This window comes from Pagrus pagrus (genome assembly GCF_965226575.1).
Source record: "Pagrus pagrus genome assembly, chromosome: 3".
Lineage (NCBI taxonomy): Eukaryota > Metazoa > Chordata > Actinopteri > Spariformes > Sparidae > Pagrus > Pagrus pagrus.
The window spans coordinates 32,996,838-33,019,801 of record NC_140187.1 but is presented as its reverse complement, the minus strand read 5'-3'; the positions used below and the strand labels follow the sequence as shown (position 1 = coordinate 33,019,801).

General features: G+C 39.7%; 1 protein-coding gene across 1 annotated transcript in view; it reads right to left on the bottom strand.

The window, feature by feature from the left end:
- The window catches only part of LOC311252755 (receptor-type tyrosine-protein phosphatase gamma-like), a 480,433-nt gene that overhangs the window by 95,152 nt on the left and 362,317 nt on the right, over window positions 1–22,964 (bottom strand). Inside the window, exon 7 of the mRNA XM_084346266.1 lies at window positions 10,385–10,542. Within this exon, the coding sequence (XP_084202392.1) occupies window positions 10,385–10,542 (158 nt within the window). The remainder of the gene's footprint in view (window positions 1–10,384; window positions 10,543–22,964) is intronic.

Here is a 22,964-nt window from a genome sequence, read left to right as displayed (position 1 = left end):
TGACTTACGCTGCAGGTGTGTGTGTGTGTGTGTGTGTGTGTGTGTGTGTGTGTATGTGTGTATGTATGAGAGAGAGAGAATAATTACTACTTATGGCTTCCATCCAATCTGTGTTTTTCCTCACACAGTGGACTGCAGTGGTGCATGAGGTGAGCGCCTTCAGCCTTTCCTCCACTTCTGGATCAAATGCACAGTGGTACTGGCATATAAACCAGAATGCAGCCTCAAACCAGGCCATGTTGTAGCTCCAACCTCCACATCGCCTCCAATGTGAGTTGAAATCACTATACCAGCAGAGCATAACACCTTGGTCACAGCAGAAATTAGCAGAGCGAGCAGAGCTTTTAAAGGCAATGATTCAGGCTTCTTGGTTTAAAAAAAAAAAAAAAGTTAAGGGAAACCATTTTTTGACATCTCTATTTGGTTGATGACTGGGGAACATTATTAGTTTCACAGCTGTGATAGACTTACTCTGTATTCAGTGTGTGATGTTTTCTGCCTACTTGTGCAACTTTATATTTAATTGGGCATTTAAAGGTGTTTTGCACAGGTTTTGATAATTTGGGCGACTTTTTCTTCAGTTTATTCTACCAACAAGATGTTTGGCTATATTCAAATAAATGTAGTAGTATGATGGAGAGTGACAGGGCACTGAGTTCGATAGGCTCAGCTTGACACAATTATTGATAACTGAATGTCAAAACCAAATATAATTTCAATTTAAAACTAAGGTGGCTTAGGTTATTATTCTGTCAACTCTGTAAAAAGAGACTTGTTAAAGATTACATTATTTCTTTTTGAGAGAAAACTTTACACAACATTTAACGTAATAATATCAAAACTAATTTTATTTTATGACTCCTATGACTTATCATAATTGTGAACACGGTTCTTAATTAAGTGAAGTTTGTTAGATGAAGTTAAGTTGGGACTGCTACAAGTGAGTTCTACATTTGACTGTATCCAGTCTCCCACAACTTTGATCAATGAGAATAGATTAAAATTGAGCTTATCTGGAGATGGAGATTTATACTTGTCTTAAATGATGTCTGCTCATCGTGAACCATTTGGTACAGGATATTGGTCTCAGTATGAGTGACTGCTCTTTGGTTCAGTGCATCACCATGATTAGTGCCAGTAGCGTTGGCAGAAATCAAAGTATGGGTGGGCACAGAGAAAATTAGGTTGGCCGACCTAACCTTAAAAACAATCCTTCTTATTGGGTTCTGAAACACATTTGATCTAAAATAGGACATTACAACTACTTGCCTGAATGCACATCAATTTAATTAAACAAGCCACATCATAGGTAATGTTTAGGCACCAAGACGAACATTAACAGCATCAGTATCAAGTGCATGGATACAAGTACACATTGGCAACAACATGTGCAGTAACCTTAAAAACCAGACTTTAACATCTAGCCCGCAAGGCGGCCTTATAACCACATGCACCACGCACACACGCACATGTGCTCTGTTATTGGCTGCGTGGCCAGATAATTGAAACAGTGATTGACTGTTATTATTTAATTAATTAATTAAATGTATTAATTAACCATTGACTACTATTCAGTGGATGATCCATTAAGAAACTTTCTGATTGGGTGGGCATGGGGGCCCAGGCCCACCCACAGCTACGCAGCAGGTTAGTGCTGAATTACACCAATAAATATGCTAGACCATCACCTTTCTATGACAGCACATGAGCCTCGATTACACTTAAAGTGTTCATTCACATTTGCATCACTCAGTTTGTTGTGTCTGTTCCCATAAACAGGCACAAGCTGTAGTGTTATGGGAATGATCCATAGCAATGGACATCCAGGAGTGGTCCATTAACATGTACATTTGAAAATAAGCATAGGTGAGTATATACATCAACTAAGGAACTAAATAGGAAAAACAGTGCACTGCTGGGTCTCATGGTTAATTATGGTTCATTTTAAATATAGTACATTATCAATTGGAAAGTCTCTGTTATTTTTAGATTTTCTAATATCCAGAATATGTAGGTTAGAGTCTTGCTGACATTTTGATTGCTGTAATTTTAACAATAAAAATTGTAGCCAAAGAGCCACATCAACATTTTTCAAAATAAATTACAATCTAGTTATCTTCTGTGTCTTGTTTTGTTTTCCCTGCTAAAAAAAAAAATACAATGACTAAACGGTGGATTCTGTGTACAGCTACATCCCTATTAGGTTAACGTTTTATAGAAGCATCTCAATGATTAGATCAATGTGTAATTGTGACCTGTTTCACATTGAAATATGATTATGATCTTCTTAAAACAACAGTTAAATGTATCCCAAATGTCTAAAAACTTGTTTCTACCAAATGTATCCCAGATTTTATCTGGATGTGTAAATGTATATTACCGTGCAAATCACCAGATCACTATTTTACATTCTAACAATACTAAATCTTTTGAAAGACCTCAAGGAGACAAGGCAACCCATATGGCTGTATCTTATCTGCTTTCTGGAAATGTTGGCACACTTGCACACAATGCCAGATGGGAAATTCTATAAAATTCCCAAATGTCCCACTTGGAACTGCTACAAGGAGGCTGGTCTCAGCAGTACTTCCCTGTTAGCAACTCATTTTTAGGGTGAATGTGATGCGAGACTAGCATGGGATAAGTCATGTTGGTTGTAACATCTGAGACACATTTGTTTTCTCTAACAACACACACATACACACATGTCAGGTGCACAAAGTGTATACAAGTGTGGCAAGTCCACATTTCTGTCTGAAAGGAAGGCATTTTAGGTGAGTCGTTGTGTAAGAGCCTGATCATCGATCCACTCTAAAAGAGGGCCCAAAGCAACTGCTGTCACTCCTGCTGACCTACTTCAACTAACATCCAAAACAAAGGACTAGCAGAAAGATGGGATAGAAATAAAAAATGAAGAGGCAGAGATAGACAATAACTACAGCCGCCATCAGTGTTAATTCTCTTTCCAACCTCCTCCTTTTATCTTTCTCCATGATGTTTTCTCTGGAGAGTTGCACAGCAAAAAGGGAACACACTGACTTCAAAAGAGGCTTTTAAAAATGTTGAAAAAGACTGGCTTATGGTCAGGAATCAATAGCTATAGAACAGGAAGGATAAACGATGCCCCATCTCTCTTCCTTGGCTCTTTGTTGAGTCATTTCCCCCCATTTCATATTCCATTGGTCTTTACATAATTTACCATTAGCTGACTTTGAATTCTTGTTTGTTATCCTTTGCTTTCTATTTGTCAAAGTTTAACTAAAACAACTATCAAATGGGATTATTATCCCATTCATCATGGGCATAATCTACAGAGCCAAAAAAACAAAACAAAAAACCTCCGGAAACAGGTGTAGTGGTGTACAGCTTGGCTTTCATGTCATCTGTGGCGTTTACTGCCCACAGGAGACTGCAAAACACAACAAGTCTTTGTTCTCTACCAGGTCAGGCTCTGCTTCCTCTGAAGGACCTGACACACAAAGGTGGGTCCATTAGAGAACTAATAGCTGAAGCTGAACTTATTCCTTGTGTGAGAAGGCCTTTCCACCAGACTGCATTCAGGTTCTTCTAAAATCGCAAAACTTTCTGTATCCTCAACGGTGTGCAGCAGAGGGCTGATGTTAATGGTGCTTGTGTGGGTACTGTATTGATGTGTCATTCTGTTATGTTGTTAAAGCTCTTACTCGCATAGTGAAAAACACAAACAGGATGACATACTATGACAAGAGCTGCATTGTAGACAACCCCTGGACGTGTTCAACAACACAAACCCTTGCATGCTCTTATACAAGACAATAGACCAATCAAACTGAAAACAGAATTTAGATTAAGAATGATCTTCTTCCAAGATCTCTGACTCGGTAAACGCAGCTACATCCAAGAAAAATACCAACATAAAAATAACTACAAAAACAGTGACAAGCATAGATGAGACCAAAGTATATCATAGATCACAGATAACATCCGTTAAATCAGTATATTTTTTCAATTCATTTAACCTGTTAAAGAATCACTTTAAGTGCTGTCTCGTAGGCAACTACACTTGTCTCAGTTTGTGAAAGACGTTTCACCTCTCATCCAAGAGGCTTCTTCAGTTCTAACTAACTGGAGGGGAGTTGCAGGCTTTTAAACTCTGTGTGGGAGTGTCCTTACAGAGTCGTTAAGGACACGTGTGAGCTCCTAGTTTTAGAGTCGTTAGGGCCACTTGTGGGTCGTTGACCCAACTAGCCTTCATGTGGGTTGCTAGGGCTAGGTGAGCCCGGGTGTGAATGGTTGTTAAGCTGTCTGGGGAGAGAACTCAGTACTGCATTGTAGGTGGGTGATAAGTAATGTCTTAGGCCACCTCCTCTGTTCAAAGACAGTTGTTCCAGTTTGACATAGATGGATTCTTTTACTCCTCTTTCAAACCATCTGTCTTCTCTGGACAAGATGTTTACATTGTTGTCTTCAAAGGAATGATTTGTCTCCTTCAGATGTAAGTGGACAGCAGAGTCTTGACCTGAGGAGTTGGCCCTCCTGTGTTGTGCCATTCGTTCATGGAGAGGTTGTTTTGTCTCCCCTACGTACAAATCTGTGCAGTCCTGGCTGCATTGAACAACATAAACTACATTACTCTGTTTATGCATGGGTGTTTTGTCCTCAGGATGGACAAGTTTCTGCCTCGGTGTGTTGCTGGGCTTGAAAACTCTTCAAGAAACTGCAACAAGTACAGTTGCCTACAATGTAGCACTTAGTATTACCTGGATGACTGAGAACTTCATCAACATAAGGCCCAGAGGCAGCACATGTTGGTCAGGTATTGCTAAAATCTTTGCTACATTGCAAAAAATATCCAGTGATTTAGTCAGCCTTGAGGACATACAGTACAGCAAATCACAGCCTTAGTTAAAGGTAAATTATCTTCACTGATTTCGTGAATGGTTCAGGTGGAGAAGAGGATGAAATGGCTAGAGGATGCATTTAAAAAAAAATGAAGGTGTTGCTGGAGATTAACCCCGTCGCTACTAAAGCTGAGGTGGAGGACCTCTGTGATAAACTTGAAGATGTGGAGAACCACAACAGACTCAATAATCTACAATTTGTGGGTGTCCCAGAAGGTAAATAAAGCAGGCATATGCTGGTATTTACTGCGTCCCAATCGTGGTTCGCTTCCTGCGTTCAGCCAACAGAGAGCTGACCTGGCAAGGTAACCACATCATGATACTCCCAAATTTGTCAATGGCCCCACAATTGCAACAGGATAATATCAGAGAATGTAAGAACGTTCTGTGGGAGCGCAACATGAAGTTCGCTCTCCTCTATCCTGCTCTCCTTTGGATTTATTACAACGCGGGACAGAAGTGCTGTGATGATCTGAAAAAAGCAATGGAATTAACTGTATTCAGGATGTTTTGGTGTGAGGATGGCCTGGAAACAGCCAGGACCAAAATAAGAGCGTTTTTTTTTTGACAAAATCTCCTTTTGTGAGACACGTTAATCTGGAGGATGAACTGGATAAAGGGGACGGGGGGGGGGGTGAATAGGGAGATAGATAGTGGACACTGTGCAGGAGGTTTTGTTTTTTTCCCCCTCTTTCTTTTTCCTCCTCCTCCCTCCTGTCTACCACCATTTTATTTCAAGTGACCTCATCAAAATGTTTGATTTACATGTAGTGATAATGATGCTGTTGGTCTGTGTGGGGTCAGTCACTGGGTCAGTGTCCTCAACTGACGATCATTGACCGTCAGTTGAGTTCTGTGAAAGGGGTAGCGCAGAGTTCACTGTTATGCACTACGTCTGGCTGGTAGGGTTTTTCGAGTGGAGGGCTCTAACAAGGTTATGTATTATAAGCACATAGTTAAGGGATGGTTTCTCATGTGTATATTTAAAATATTTCTTTATCACTGCTAAATTTGACAATTTGTGCATTTCCACTTGGAATATGAAGGGCCTTGGACATCCAATTAAGAGAAAAAAAGATAACATAATCCGGCATGGCCGACCTGGTGATGGGTCAGTGATGGTCTGGGAAGGCATATTCTTGTCATAGGCAATGGTACCCTGACTGCTGTTACTGGGATGACATCCTCAGAGGGACTGCCAGACATTACGCTGGTGCAGTGGACCCTGGGTTCCTACTGGTGCAGGACAATGCCTGGCCTCATGTGGCCAGAGTGTGTAGGCAGTTCCTGGATGACATGGCCCTCTTGTTCCCCTGAGCTAAATCATCTATGGAACGTTACGTATCGGTGCATCCAACGCCGCCAAGCACCACCACAGACTGTCCAGGTGATCACTGATGCCCTGATACTGTTCTGGGAGGAGATCCCTCAGGACACCATCTGATGACTCATCAGGATCAGGCCCAGATGTTGTCAGGAGTGCATTCGGGCACACGGGGGGTAAACACACGTACTATTAATAAATGAAAGTCACATTATGAGTTGCCGTGATAAAATTAATGCAAAATGGATCAGCCTGTGATTTCAACTTTTTACTTTGACTTTGGTCATGATTTTGAATCCAGCTCTCAATGAACGGTCAATGGAAACCAAAATGATCAACCCACTGAGATCTGATGTGTGATTAAAGTGTTCCCTTATTTTTTTTTTTTGCAGTGTATTTTAGGATGCTAATGATACATATTCTTTGAAGTTTATTTACATGTGTTTGTCTGAATTTTTCTTTTCATTTCTTAAACTTTTTTAATACATTAGTTTTTAAGTCTTTTGTGTTTGATTAATTGTTGCTGTTCAGACTACATCAGTAATGTGAAGACATCCCTTTAGGCTCTGGAATGTGTTGGCATGCAGGATTTTCTTTGACATTTAAAACATGAGAGATGAATTGATGTCTAAAATAACAGCGTTGTTGCAGCCTTAGCTTTAAACAGTTTGTGTGTGGGTAAGACTGTGTGAGATTTTTGCTGTGGTTTCATTTGGTTTGTTTTGTGGTTGTAAGACGTTTTGTTACTTTTTGGTTTTCTGGCTTTCTGTCTGTGCTGCATTCTTCATCATTCTTCCTCCATGTCATCAGTCTTTTTAACATCTCCTCATCACTTGCTTCACATTGACCTGCTCTTCCAACTTTAAGTTGGAAAAGCCAATACTTCTCCCACATTTGGCTTGCTCTACTGCTGCTCTTAAGCAAACTCATTTGGTGTCATTACGGGACGAGTCTGCCAAGTGCTCTTTACACTGTCGAAGGAAGACGAGAACTAAAGACTTTTCCCACAGATCTTAGACACTGGAAGCATTGGAGCTGCTGTTCTCCTTAAAATGAAAACTCTTACAACAGTATCAACATTTTGAGGGTTTGCACAACTTCATTTATTCAGTTTAAAAAAATAAAATCCACTAATACCACTAATACTGCTTCTGTATTTAATTCAACATTCAAACATGCACAAGAGGAGTTATGTAAGCTTTGGACTTTCTATTCACAGAACAAAGGAACAAAAATGTTGGACTTACAGTAGATATAGTGTGATTTTGTTTATATATTTTATATATTCAGTTGTGTGACCACTCTCTCTCTAGCAGCAGTGTAATTGTGAACAACATGTTAGATAGAAAAGTTCTATTAGGGAGATCCTTTCTCTTTACCTTTTTACTTATTTAAAGTCATCCTCTCCAGCAACAGTAATTAAGGAGTGCATGGTTTAGTGAAGAATCAATCACAAACAACATATTTTGTTATTTAGGGGAATTCGTGGCTATCGTTTAATCAACAACCTCCCAGTCAACTCCTGCTGGTTCTCCCCCACCACCACCAGTGACTAAACTATGGTGCGATCTGTCTGTATGGGCCAGCATTTAACCCTTTCATGCACAACGTGTTTTAACCTTTTGATCCACAACATGGTTAAAAAATTACGCTTGTTGTTATGTGGTTGCTTTTCAATGGACAATTGTAAAGCATGTATGATGCTTTATAATTCAGGAGACGCGCTGTGTTGAAACCGTAGAAATAAACCGTGTTTTGGTTTATTTGAATTTTGTAAACAAGTGTATCAGGATGACGTGATAGGGCCGTACTCGACTCAGCTGCTCATAGTTCAGGTTTAAAATCCCAGAGCACCACGTTTAGTGTCTCTCCTGCCGGGCTCCTGACAGCGCTGTCAGAGCAGGGCCGGTCCTACACACTTTGGTGCCACATTAGGATTCGGTGCCCTGAAATCGCAGCTTCTCATGTTTTTGTAATGTACTTTTGTAATCCATCTCCAACTGACTCATCAACTTTCTGGGGCAGCTGATGAGGCAGCATTTTGTTTACAGATTTGGGAATTTATTTATTTTTTATTTGTTTAATTTTCAGATACATTTTCATCAAACCACCTGTGACTCACTATATTGAAAACCTATTAACATCACTGGATTGACAAAGGTAGAGCCTCATATTTTTACTAGCCAAATACTTTTTCTCCAGTGAACATTAATATTGAATGTTGACATGTTGCTGATATAATAGATGTAAAATGTTAAAAACCTGTTAAAACTGCTCAACAACAAAACTTTAAACTTTGACCCAAATTCTTAAATGTGTATGTGCATTTGATACAGTCAGTGTGTGTGTGTGTGTGTGTTTGTGTGTAAACAAATGAGAGAAAGAAACAGAAAAATAAAGCCCCATTATCAAAATATGAGGAAGTTAGAGAGTACACTATCATCTAAAGTGACTTCAGTGCTTTCAGCCATATGGATACAACCCAACAATTGCAAGAATCATGCAAGCACATCAAACATATTTAAATATGGTAATTGCACCACTGACCAATGCAACTGTCTTGCACTGTTTGTACGTTCCTTCTCAGATCCATTTCACTACACACATAACTAGCTACAACCTATGGTAGCCACTACACAAACCACAGGTCTTCCAGCATGATTGAATTTAGCTACTGAACAGAACTTGTTACTGTGCACAAACCTATGGATGTTTACAGAGTAGAAGTCGTTAAAGTTTTTAATGGCTTTGTCAACAGTGATTTAAACAAGGGGAAGAAAAAAGCCTAAAGCCAGCAGGCAGTGTGTGCACACAGAGCTGTCATCCCGTCAGTGAAGCCAAGTCATCATGTGAAAAGCAAACACCTCTCACATCTATTGAGACTTTCAATAAACTGAACGACTGTAACTAAGTAGATTCAAATGAGTTTACACTTGTGCAATATTCATATGATATTTACTGGTATTACTGATCAGTAATATCAGTTGTTTAGTACTGATATTCTTACATTTTAAGTCAAAACAACCAATGATACATAAACTTGGTTACTCTGGTGTGTAAAGCTTTACATAAAACCACTTATGTCAGTGGTCATGGGTTGTAAAATTGATCATATCCAAATTTTTCATCTAATTTTTAATTGAGTGAACACAAGGAACAAAACATAACTTTAACTACCAATTTCCAGAGAAAAAGTTGATTCCAGTGAAATGATTGTCTTGTGGCAAGAGTGAGACATCTGAGTGTATCTAGCACTGTACTGTACAATGGCACGTACAAAAAGAACAACCCAATATGAAATGGTTGATTGAGAGGAAGAAGATTGGTTTTAGAAGAATTTTGTAAATCAATGTACAGAGCAATACAGAGCACTGACACCAAAATTAATTGTCTTTAAAATGTGCCCAATGTTGTTAAAAGTCAGTTCAGTGTCAATCCATAAATCCATATTTTTGAATTAATCAGATTAAAACCAGAGTCTCAAGTAGGAGTTTTATTAAGCTTTTTTTTTTAAATTAACCTTGTTTGTTTGCTGGGATCTCAGGGCTTTATTAGCCACTACAACAAGATCAGGAAGTGTATGTTTAAGCACTAATAATAGTTTAATACAGCAAAAAGGTGCAAAAAATCACAGTATTTAGGGGACTGAGAGAACACATTCCAAAGCCATTTACAAATTACAGAGCTTGAAAATCGAGCTTCTTGGGGGTCTAAGTGGATTTTATTAGATTTATTTTGTTTGCAACTAGCCAGTGCAAGTGACCATTTTGTTGTCACTATTCATTTTTAGGTATTTATTTCCATATCATGATTGAAGTATCTAATTATCATAAGGTGAACTGGGTTCTTGTTATGATGGCTTCATTATATAATATTCTAAAGACGACAAATTATGTTTCTGGGACACAGAGGAATTTGTTGCACTGGCAGGAGTGACAATGACAGACAATGAAAAATGGAAGCCTGGTTTCCTTAAGTAGTATAAGCCACGATCAGATTACAATGTGATAATAGATGTAGATCCAAAGATAATGGTTTTATGTTTTAGGTAACAAGATGATTCAGTTGTGAAATTGAGATCGCAGGACAAAAATTAGTCTGCACCGAGGTTCCCAAACCTATTGATATAGTGCAGTACTCTCAGCCCGTTTTGGTATTACTGTATGTATGTATGTCTCACCTGTTTGTAGGAGACATAAATAGGTCTGCTGAAGATGATCCACTCCACCACCTTACTGCAGGGTGGAGTGGTGAGAGAGCCGGTGTAGCGATAGTAACTTCCCAGTGAGGACGGCAGCAGGTCTTTCAGCACAAATGGCTCCAGGACAGTCTCCTTTTCTATATGAGAGAGGGCAGAACAAAATGTTTGGATCAATACAACATGATCTACACAACACTCCTTATTTCACCGCAAACTATGGTGATCAGGCTTTCTGGAACTCATCCAAGTGCTACTGTTTCACAGCCTTTAGGTTCATGCCATTGATTTCATCTGCATTGTGCCTGCCTCGCTCAGTGCCCCCCTATTGACAGACATAATTGCACCAAACACCTATAATTATACCTCTCTTGGTGTTGCTTAACATACACAATACGATCAATGCTACATCACATCTCTGAAACTAATTGGTGACAGAGTAGAATTATTCACTGACTAACAATGTGTGCTCCAAACTAAAACATGGCCGACATGAAAGACACTGTGGTCTGTGGGGAGGAAGGAAATAAGGCTGAATGAAATGATAACGGAGTCTTCAAGTAAGATAGTCTCTTAACTCTCAGTTACACTTTTAATGAGAGCAATCCAGACATGGGCATTTTAAACAAATTAATTAAAGTAATCTGACCCAAACACTTAGAGAAAATCAATTAACAGTTCTATACTATGAGTGGCTGGCCTTGAGCTACCATTGACCTGAGAAAAGATGTTCATTTGTGTTCTACAGTGGACAAAAAAAAACTAAACCAAAAAACAAAGAAAAAAAAAAAACTCTCAGTGGAAGCAGAGTGAGCAGTGAGCAAGACGATGTACCAAGCTGTTCTACTGCATAAAGCTAGTTTGTGTATTTTTTGTGTGACTTCTTACAAAAATTCTGTCTTTCTCAATGTGATTAAATGTGACAATCGTTGTGTTACAACTGGATGGTCAAGACCCAGTGGAAATAGGAGTAAGAGTGTAGAAAATATGTTGCATTTGCCTGACAAGCTAATGGTAGGCAATGAATGAAATAAAGCAACATTATTTCTTTGGGCCAGGTGAGCAGGTCAAGCTAATTTTATCCATAGAGCTAAAAATCACAAATAAAACATTTGTTTCAAAGAGTCATGTTTAGGCACTGGTTTCAGTGGGTTGGGGTCTCACTTTAGGGCTCATGCAGCACAAAGTTTTGTAACTGTACATCATTCTTGTTGCAAGTGTCACTACCTGATCTGTACTGCCCATCTGCACGTGTTTAAAAATGGTCCTGTCAGCTGAAGGTTACCAAATATGTGTGTTCACACACACTCATATTTTACAGACAGAGAGAGCCAAAGGCACTTTTATATTATCTTGATTAAAATAAACGCTTTCGGCAACATGTCTTTTCCATATATTGAATGATGCTATATTTTTGTCAACACTTCAACAATCCTACTGTAGCACAAATCTTTCATGGAAAAGGAATAGATTTCCTGCCAATGTGTCTCCTAATTGATCAATCATTTTAAACAGGCACATTTGGGGTAACTTTGGCAGATATGTAGAACAAATGCGGCAGCCAGTATCGAAGCATTTGCTGAAGATGCAGAGATGCACCAAGTAATCATAATTGCACAAAAGACATTTACATATTGGGTGTGCTTTGTGCTGCGACATCCACCTGCATTCATTAATATTTGTGTCCACTTTCGGGCAGGGAACAGGCTGAAAGTTCTCATTTAAGCCTTTGTTTTTAAAATATCTAGCTTAGCTGCTAATTTGTTTAACTGTGTTAAACAGATAGTTGATAACACTGTCTGTCTGCTGTTTGGTGCTGAGCAGGTAGTGCAGAGCGGGTTTGTCCAACATTTTCAACTGAAAAGCTAACCCTTTCACATCACGCAAAAAAATGTATCCATTACTACAGACAAAGATACCAAAGAAATGGATACATTTCCTGAGTACATACATTATCTTAATATTAAGATCTGGAATATTCAAAAGTTCCTTCTAAGCACCGGCATACATGTGCATCACCTTGTACTGTACAAATTGAAACCTTCAGCTACTGACAGTTTTCAGACTAGAGGTATTTCAGTAATTCTTCAAAATGCTGTGAAAATGTGCTCGAAAGTGCATAAAAAGTACTTTAATCATTTTCGTCAACACGTCATCACTCATCTGCCTCAAAACATCAAAAAAGGGTTTCATAGACGTGGAAGAGGAGGCAGAGGAGAGGAAGAACAGACTGACAACTGAGTTGTAACTAAAGGAAAGACGAAGGAAGAGGATGTAAGATGGGGTTGAAAAGAGAAATATATGAATCTGACAACAAAGGAGAGAGTAATTATGAAAGGAGATCAGAAAAAGGGGATGAGGAGAAGGAATTTGATCCACTGTTCCAATGAAAACATCTGAGGAATGAGGGGGACACAAATGGAAATAAAAGGTGATGAAGTGTGTTGAGTGTCTGGGATGCAGGCTGATGCATGCAGCAGGGTGGGTCACTTGGAAGGGATGGCATCGGGTGGTGGGGGAGATGCATGTCTTTATCAGCGACAGCGAGAACTACAGATCCCCCTCCCCCATCTCAGCCTCTTACTCTCTTCCTCTTCACTGTCCCGCTGACAAGTATTGTCTCCCGCCGCCTCCCCCAACCCCAAGTCAGAGATGTATTTTCAGCTCTGTCGAATCCGTGCAACAGAGCGAGCCAGGGAAGGAGGCAGAGTCAGAGATAGGGAAGGGGTGTCAATAGCAACGGGGTGAAAGTAGGTGGGGTGGGAATGGATGCATGCATCTGAATTAAAACTCTCAAGAACCAAACACGCTTTCAACATGTCTTCCTTCAAACACAAAACTCAGGAAGTGTCTAAATATGAGACACACGGTCGCTCTGGCTACATGCAAGCATACAGCACAAGAGATGAAAAAGATGTAGATTTAGCTTGGCGAAGCAGCCTCTGTTATTCAGTCGCACTTTTGGTTTGACTGCAGTGAAACAAGTTCTCTCACATAAATAACAAAAAAGGATCCAGCAGCATGTTTCTGTTGAACATTTGTCACTGCCCTCAAAAACTCGTACATTGCGAGACAGCTAGATTCCTGAGATCAGGTGATCATGTATTCTTGCAAATCCCTCTTGCCAGGCTTCAAGATATGTGCTTGTGGCCGAACACACAGGCATCGAACCAATCAGCATCCTTTGAAGAACTACTGGCAGCTACGGGATATGACCAGAAGCAACTATATGTATGAAAACAACAATGGCGGCTTCTCAAGAGGTTAGCGTAGCTACTGCTATAGCATCAGTTATATCAGAAATTGAGTTTATTTCATGGAAAGAAGAGCAAAGAATGGCACTGGAAGCTTTTCTCACTGGTGGGATTTTGATTTACCAACTGGCTCCACTGGTGGCAGCACTCTCCAGCTGCTGATCTGATTGGTTTAAATTCACCTGTGATTCACCGGACTGGACACAAACACAAACAAACCATTTTGTGAAACATTATGTCTTGTGTGTCTTTGACAGTGGAGACCACCTTTTGTAACCTGTCTCCTTTAAAAATCAACGCTTCTTTTCACTATAATCACTAAGTAGAGCATAAAAGTCCCATAAAAGTCTTTAACAACAACTGAACCACCTCCATAGCATCTGACCAAACTATCTCTGCATCAGAAGTGCAAACACTTTCATGCAGCACAATATATGGCTTTTGGGAAGTCGCCATACTTAAGAGCAGTCCTGAGCACTGCATTTGCATTTTTATTTTTACATGTTCATTAAATTGCCTAAGCAAAGAGTGCCTGCTCTGGAAACTGTTGCATTGCCCCAGAGAGCAAGCCAAGGAAGAGAAATGGTATCCACTTCCCTCCAGATGAAAGTATTTGAGAAACTGATGGACGCATGTACTCTGAAACAAGCTGATAATGTATGACAGTTATTACAGCTGGCATACAGGCTAGGGTGGAGACTGGACTGTGCAGTACTTGCATCAGTGTATTCAATGTAATGTACGTATCTGATAAGAGATAAGTTCACCGCCAGGATGGGAAAATTATGTGCATATGTTGTTGATAACTTTGTGTTCTTCCTTAAGGAGCTTAAGGACATGGCAGTTTAAAGATTACAACATGTTTCCAAAGCCCCTGTAATACAAGAAAAGGAAATTGAATTGGCAGACAGCTGAAGAAGAGCAGATTGTTTTTTGAAGACAAATACAGATGCAGCCAGCATGACAACCAAAGGCTGCAGAAAATGATTATAATTTAACATGTCTGGTAACATGATGACTTTTTTATTCTATTGAATCCATTTTTAAATCTTGTTCCCACGCCTGGTTTGACAGCTTGAGATGAAGCAAAAGAAAAAGAAAGAAAAAAACTCTGAGGTTAACAACAGGACTGAACACTTGCCCTGCAGGACTGAAAAACTCTCAGCCAGACATTTCTGAATGTTGTACATCTCTAAAATGTTTGGACCAGGGGTGGTAGGTAGTGCAGGCTCCCTAAATTTACTCCTGGCTGATGTGCAACCTACCCTGCATACTGGTGAAGTTGAAATAATGAAAATGCCTGTGTGGTCCATGTCTGGATAATGGTATTATTGTGTGTCATTATCGCTGTAGCCTCTTGGTGGAATTGCAGCAGCAAGATGAAGCATGTAGAGCAGAGGTCCATCCATCCATCCATCCATCCATTAGGGTTCCGGAATAATTTGCAAACTAACATTTAATAAATCAAGTAACGTCACATTTCTTATGCCTCACGACTTTAGTATTTCATTATTACAATATGCTTACCAGAGATGGCTACTTGGGGACCTGTTACACAAGAATATGAGTTGAGTTGAGGTCTGCTGATAGCAATTTGCAACAGCAAGTTTTTTTTGATAGAATTTAAAAAAATCTGCCAATGTAGAAAAAAAATGGATATTTTAGCACCTAATAATTAAAAGTGCTGAGGTGAAAGAAAAAGAATGTAGTCAGACATACAGATTCAGAAAAAAGAACTTTCCCCTGTGAAACAACTTTATACAATGCACCATGACATCTCTGTCAGGGCCTGTGCATGTTGCTGCACAAAGCAATGTAAGTTTCAACGTTGATGACATGCACCTGAATGCACCATGAAGTCCTGCTGTGTGTGTCAAGGTATCGGACACTGAAAGCAGAGTTGAGCATATATATATATATATATATATCTATGGAGAAAAGCAGCTTGCACGTGAATAACAGCAAAACACGGCTCTCAGCATAGTTCCCCATTACATGACTATTTGGTACAAACATTAACTATGGTGGATAGCCTTACAAGATTTACTTGCTGAATGGAAATACATATGCATCTGGATGTGGGCTGAGGACTGGGCTTTGTGAAGCCTTGATGTAATAGGTCTTATAGGTAGGCTAACAAGTTAAAGCAGAACTGACTGATTCCTATAATGCCATGACAAAGTGTTGCATTTTGCTGCATTAACTTAAGACACTGAGCACGTTTACATGCGCACTAATAAACCGATCATTATCTGATTTATAGAGTTACCAGATTATTATAAGTGGTCATGTAAACAGCATAATGTGAGATGCTTTATCGGATAAAAGCCGTTATCAGATTATGAGAAATCTGATAAACACACCTAGTTTTGTGGCCAGTATTCAGTTTAATTTGGTGCGTGTACACTGTTAATCCAGTTTCTTTCATTCTTTTACATTTGACATTTTTTCCATTATCGCATTACTGAAGTGCATGTAAACACGTCAAATCTAATTATTACCATAACCTGATTATTCCCAGTTATTGGATTATTGTGGTCATGTACAGTAAATTGGCTCAATGGTTTCATCATTAAATTATTGGCGGCCATGTCTTAATATGGACACTTTTAAAAGTTTTGACGAATGATTATAAAAAAGATAATGATGATCTATAACAGCTTGGTTACAGTTGCAATAGAAACATAATTAGAAACATTATGAGCATTGGTTAACATAACCTAGGCTTGCGTTTAAATGTGTGGGACAGCCAAACTCAAATTCTAACCACCTGCCACAGCCTCTTAGAGGGGCTCAATGTAACAAGTGCCTCGTCTCAGCGCCTCTCTCTGCTCCACTAACAGAAAGCAACAGTAGCTAACGTTAGTGTAGAAATCGAGTCTGCCAACGTATAATGATCAGCCTCCAGCACAACATAGAAGTTCCACGGATCCCCGTAGTACCAGCCCATTTTCTGATATGCCTATGCGTATAGCTTTTGCAGCTGCCCTACTTTTACTGTGTTGTATTAGCTGTGTGTTATACTTCATCATACTGGAGCAGCCGTGGCTCAGGAGGTAGAGCAGTCGTCCACCAATCAGACTTAGGTGGTTTGATCCCCGGCCCTTGCAGTCTACATGTTGAAGCATGAGTGGTTACTAAGACTAGAAAAGCACTATTTTTAAATACAGTCCATGTACCATTTCCATGTATATACAGTCTGCGGTCAGACCATAGAATTGCTGTTTTTTACAGACATTCAAGGTCCCCAGAAGATGGATCCTGTTGACATCGGTGATCCCCTGACTTTTGAACTAGCACCAGCAGGTCAACATTTGCCCCGGTGAAATGTCTCAAAATCTACTTGATGAAGTAAAACAACATTTGATACATTCATGATTCACCATCATCAGAGTGAGATGTGGGGATTTAGGTGAAATGTTTTGGAAACTATTGTTGAGACGGCAGTGTAATGTGGTAGACACATTCACATTCCTCTCACGATGATTTGTAATCATTTTAGTGGTCATACAGTGGCAACCAGGACAAAGTTTTAATTTGTCAAATAATTAGATTTCTGGCCAAAAGAAAAAGTTGTTTCCAATGAATATCAATTATACCTATTCAGTGTGAACATGCTGAATTATGATGGCAAACCTAGTAAGCCTAGTAGCCTATAACACAAACTGTGTGTTACTATTGTCACTGGGAGTTAGTAAGCATGCTGACATCAGCGTTTAGCTCAAAGCACCAGAGCTGCATTACTGTAGTGTTAGTTGTTCAGTTTGCAGGCAATGTTACCAAACGGCGTTATTGAATGTGTTGAACATGTAATCCCCTGAGATCATGAAACATAGGTTGGTGATATGTTTGATCCTCATCACATGGAGAAGGGATGTCGGCCATTCTCAATAGATTATAAGCATGACATTAAAAATCAGAATGATTGCAATTTGCATTCTACATGTAGGATCAGGCTGATTCTACATTAAACAGGTTGGCATTATTAGAGGCTTTATGTGGTGTTCACAATTTCAAGTGGAACAGTGCAGCATTACAACTCTTACTTATAGCCTCCATGGGCAAACACATGTGGAACCTGCAGACAAACCCTCTTGGTAACCATATTTGCAGGTCACGTTTAAGCCATATAGGGCCGACACGGACATGTTGGCTTTGAAGAAAATGTTTAAAACCTTTGGAACACAATCTGTTGTTAACAGTTTGATAATAACATCTACAAAATAAAATATGGTGAGAATATTATTATGGGAACAACATGTTGGTTTTCTATTTGACCATTTTCAGGAAATACATATGCATCTGGATGTGGGCTGAGGACTGGGCTTTGTGAAGCCTTGATGGAATAGGTCTTATAGGTAGGCTAACAAGTTAAAGCAGAAGAGGTGACTGATTCCTATAATGCCATGACAAAGTGTTGCATTTTGCTGCATTAACTTAAGACACTGAGCACGTTTACATGCACACTAATAAACCGATCATTATCTGATTTATAGAGTTACCAGATTATTATAAGTGGTCATGTAAACAGCATAATGTGAGATGCTTTATCGGATAAAAGCCGTAATCAGATTATTTGGTTTTCTATTTGACCATTTTCAGGAGACTATTAGACATTGATGCAGGGCTGAAAATGATTAACATTCCATATCAAACAGCCCCTGCTAGCAGCCTAAAAGAAGCGCTGGTGTCACAATGAGTTAAGTGTTTGTTTGCCTCTGGGTTACCATGAGCACACAACCATTAAACATATATGATGAAAGGGTATAAATACATAAAAGTCATAACTTTTTCCCTGATTGTTGATCTCCTGAACAGTATTACTTTGTGGAGAAAGTGGGTCTTGGAAATGTCATACAGGGACAGTGAAGCACATTTTTTAAAAAGCTGAGATATTTCAGTTCTAAATCCTGGAGTGTTTGAGGGGAGTTTAAAGAATAAAAGAACCAGGGACTCATTTATCTGCACTGCAGTTAGATTGCTTCATTTGCACATGAAATGGGGTGGCATTTTATGCCTGAATGAGAACTTTGTATTTTGCAGTGATAAGTGAATTTTTACTGGGAAACACTGAGCTAGTATCCAGTCTCATCAACAGATGGTAAACGTTGGGATTTATTGTGTGGATTTATTAGGATTTTATGCTGTGTTTTCATTGTATTTTTTATTGTGTGTTCCTACTGTAAAACCTTAGACATTAATGTCTACATATATATTAGACACACACACACATATATGTATATATCTATACATATATACAGTATATATATACTTCTCAGCATTAGTGTATAAGCCATGGCATTAGTTTGGCAGAATTCTTTTTTTTTTCATTAGATTTTACATGTACTATATACTCTCTTTGGCATATGAACTGTGATGCCAAGCTAACAACCACAGTCACTTCAAAGTAGACAACTGGTAGCTGATTTGCATTGTAAGATGTGTGGACTTTTTTAAACTATTTCTGTAGCCATTTTCAGCTGTAACTGTAACGTTAAAGATATACAGCAAAACAAGGTGGTGCAACTTATCAGACGTTTCTGTTGTGCTATTTGGAAATTTCACATTGTGATTAGTTCTGTGTCTTTTATGTGCCGGTAGCCTCCATGAATAACTTAAAGGCAGGCTACTATGTGGAGTTTTCAGAAAATCCTTGTTAATAATGACATCAGTGACCGTTTAGTACACTGCAGTTAGCATGACGTTGCTCACACTCTACAAGAGGGCGACAACATAACATCCTCCTGTGCACTGACCAAACCATTGATGTGACATACACAAGACTGAACGCTGAATGCCTATAACTTATTTAGAGCATTGCAGCTTATTTGGACACAATGCTAACCAGCTCACCATTTGCAAATTACTTTATCAATTAAAGTTACAAAGCAACCAATGCCAGATCCATGTTGCGCAGCAATGACAGGTAGCTGGCAGATCTTGTTTGTTTAATCCATACATGCAGTTACATGCAGAAACAATTTCTTGGGGAACAAGATGTAGGGGGTGGACTTCCTGGACTCTTATTAAAGGTAAAGTCAACCATAGTACTGGAGAGAGAAGAAAAACCACCACTAAACAGTTTTGAAGAGAAAAGTTTGTAACATTAGAGATGGCGGTTGTATGACACATATCCATCGTACAGTTGAGATTCACAACAGTTTTAACTGATTTGGTGGCAGGAAGGAGAGAGAGCAGGTGGACTCATATGCATGGAAGAGGAGGATATCAGACTAATCTTTGCTCAGTTGCTCTGGTGGGATGAGCTAATGCTGTCATGTCGTGTCTGGGACACGAAGCCATGAAAGCGACAGTGATGTCAATGGAATGAACATGTCATTGTGTGTGTTCATGCTAAGCCCCACTGGACTCTGACTAACGGTCATGTTAGAGGTGATACTGTAAATCCAGTACTTACTTTGTATTCCTATCTAAACACCAAACAATGGATTCTTGTAAAACTAGAAATGAAATGTGTGATGTCTGTCACCTGAAGCTCACCTGACAGGAAGTGAATGACATCACAAATAGCATTTGTCTTAGTAAGAAACTGCATGGCTGTGATTCTGTAAGAGTCTGACATCCTGTCCACTGAACTGGACAAGAGGGGCATGAACATGCAAATTACAACACTGCATGTTGACAGATTTTAGAGGATTATGGGCTGAGAAGTCTGTGTTTGGAGTATGTCCATCACAGAACAGTGCTCGAGGGACAGAGGGGGAGGCAGTAGATTGCATTGTTTAATGCAGCATATAGCTGTATATTTACACATCCTATAACATCCTTCTGTGTCAGCACTATGTCATTTCCTCTGTTTATCTACTCAAGCGTCTGTGCTCACGCTGCTCTCATGTCACAGTACTGAAATGAAGCTATTCCTCCTAGCCAGCACAAATTACAAGTCCATTAATTCACTATCTCACTCACTACACGAAGTCCCCACTGACTCGGCACTCTGCAACCCTGATTGGCAATTAATTTTTAAAGGGTGTACATGGCTCACGGTGGTTTCCCCTGGTTTGAGGTACCGTGTCAGCCCTGTGGCACTTCTATAGGAATTCGAAGAAGAGAAATTATGTGTTAGTTTCCGTCTTTCTCTCTCCATCTGAACTACTGTACAAGTATGTCTACCACTCCTTTGCTGATGGGGGTTTAATCCCAGAGCGCTCTCTTTCACATCAGATCTGATGTGGCTCCACTGCACAGTGTTCGCATGTTAAGCTTCCTTTTCATCCTCTCCTCAATAGGATTTCCAGAAATTTGGGGCAGACACATTTATTTATCTGTCCTCCTTTTTTCCATATGGTATATTTTTATGGATTTCATTCAAAACCTCTATCTTGAATTTAGCAGATATGTGAGCAGTTGTGGCACCATGGTAGTTAGTTGGCTGCCAGCCTGACTGAATCACCTGCAAGCCTCTATTTCCCTGATAGATTTCAAACATCACCTCCAGGGTGGGACTGCTATGTAATCCACCTTGACATCAGAAAACAGTGTGAGGATTTTGACCTGGTCCTATTTACTCCTTTAAATATTTCCAATGTATTTTAACTCTTTCACTGTAATGATGATCTCTGCAGTAGTGATGATGATGATGATGGCTCAAGATAATTTATTGAATTCACTATGATCAACATTAAAATGAAAAGCACGAGAGCATGAGAGAGCTATCATTGTGCTCCTCCTCTTTGCTGCCACCTCTCATTTTTCCCATCCCATCACATCATTATCAGTCTTTGCATCTGCCTCAAAAGCCCCTGCAAACCCTGTGTAGACAATGGGCTCCTCTCTTTGCCACCGAAGCCTTTCATGAGTCTGCTATGTAAATCAGACTCAGCCTTTTTACCGGGCTGATTTCACAGGGATGGCGCAGAGCCGCTCGCTGGCTAGCTAGTCAGAGGGCATTTGTTCCAGCGAGGTTTCATGTAAAATGCAATAAGGCATGAGGTACAAAGGCAGAGGAGTCAGACCTGTGGTGCGTGTCCGCCAGACAAGCCCAGCAACAAGAGAAGAGAGTGCTGTGAAAAATTTAACCACCCGCTGCTCCATAGAGGAGCACTGGTGGAGACAGAGCAAATTAGCCAACCACCTTCCCAGTGGGAAAGATTGGAGCGTGGCCTTGATTGAACTTGAATGGTCTTTGTGTTAGATGAATTATGGAGGCAGAGTAGTTTTATTCCAAGACAGCTGAGCAGGAGATAAAGTGCAAGTATCATGTGGTGGGGTTTTATCAAAGTTTTATTTGTGTATGGCGAAGCCTTCAAAATTCACTCTGAAGCCGTTCTGCTGTTGCAAGGCGAGCAGGGCCCTTTGGGGGGGACAAGACAGAACATTGCTTTAGGATAAATGTTTTGATCATGACAGGGATGCACTTCAGGGCTGTGTGCAGGAGACAACTGTTTTTGACTGAGGGCATACACTGCTAACACAAAAACAATGTGAAATCTTCTAATTTGATATGCAAGGGAAAAAAAATCCCAGAAGTCCTAATTTACGTGAGGCACTAAATGATGCAAAAGGCTCAGGCTTTTTGATGAGGGGTACAATCAAAGCTAGCCTGCAGTTGAAGTTTGATCAAATGTAATCCATCAGATGTTTATCCCATCTGAGTCCAACATCAACTCCATGTTATGGCCTCAACCAATGACCTTGTGAATTAAAATAACAGCTGTCACTTGGCCATATGCATCTTATACTGTAAAGATTGACTTCCTCCAAAGCCCTGCCCTTGGTGTAGACTGCAATTGATGGTCACCACTTCAGATCAGCAGTTTGATGTCCCATCCACCTTACGCCTGCCCACATGACACCTTGTGCAACTTATGGGTGCAACTTCTGGTGTTTCCTATCACCTTTTATTTAGGGCACCTTCTTTTTATTGTACCTAACCGGAACCAGTGTTTTGCATGGTAAAGATGCTCTTTCTTAGAGCTATTGACACGCTGTATCATTCATTCATGAGATCTAGGTTGGCAACTTTATTGAGTGAATATTACTAACATTATTGTCAGTGCTAACCCCACTTAGTTACAACTTGTAAAGCCTTGAGAGTGCTGGCAGTGTGTCAGTTTTGTGTGACACTGAATTACTAGTTCTGCCGAGCACCGCAAGTATCATCTTTAATTGATTCCCCAATAACCTCCCCAGGGAACTTGTGGATATTATGTAAATCTGCTCAGAATGTTCTTTATGGCAGCTCTGATTTGCTATGAAATGCTTTAGCATTATTGATAAAACTTTGGTCTTTTTGTGGTTTTGTCTATCATTTTTTATGAGTCATGATAACATTGTTTTGACATATC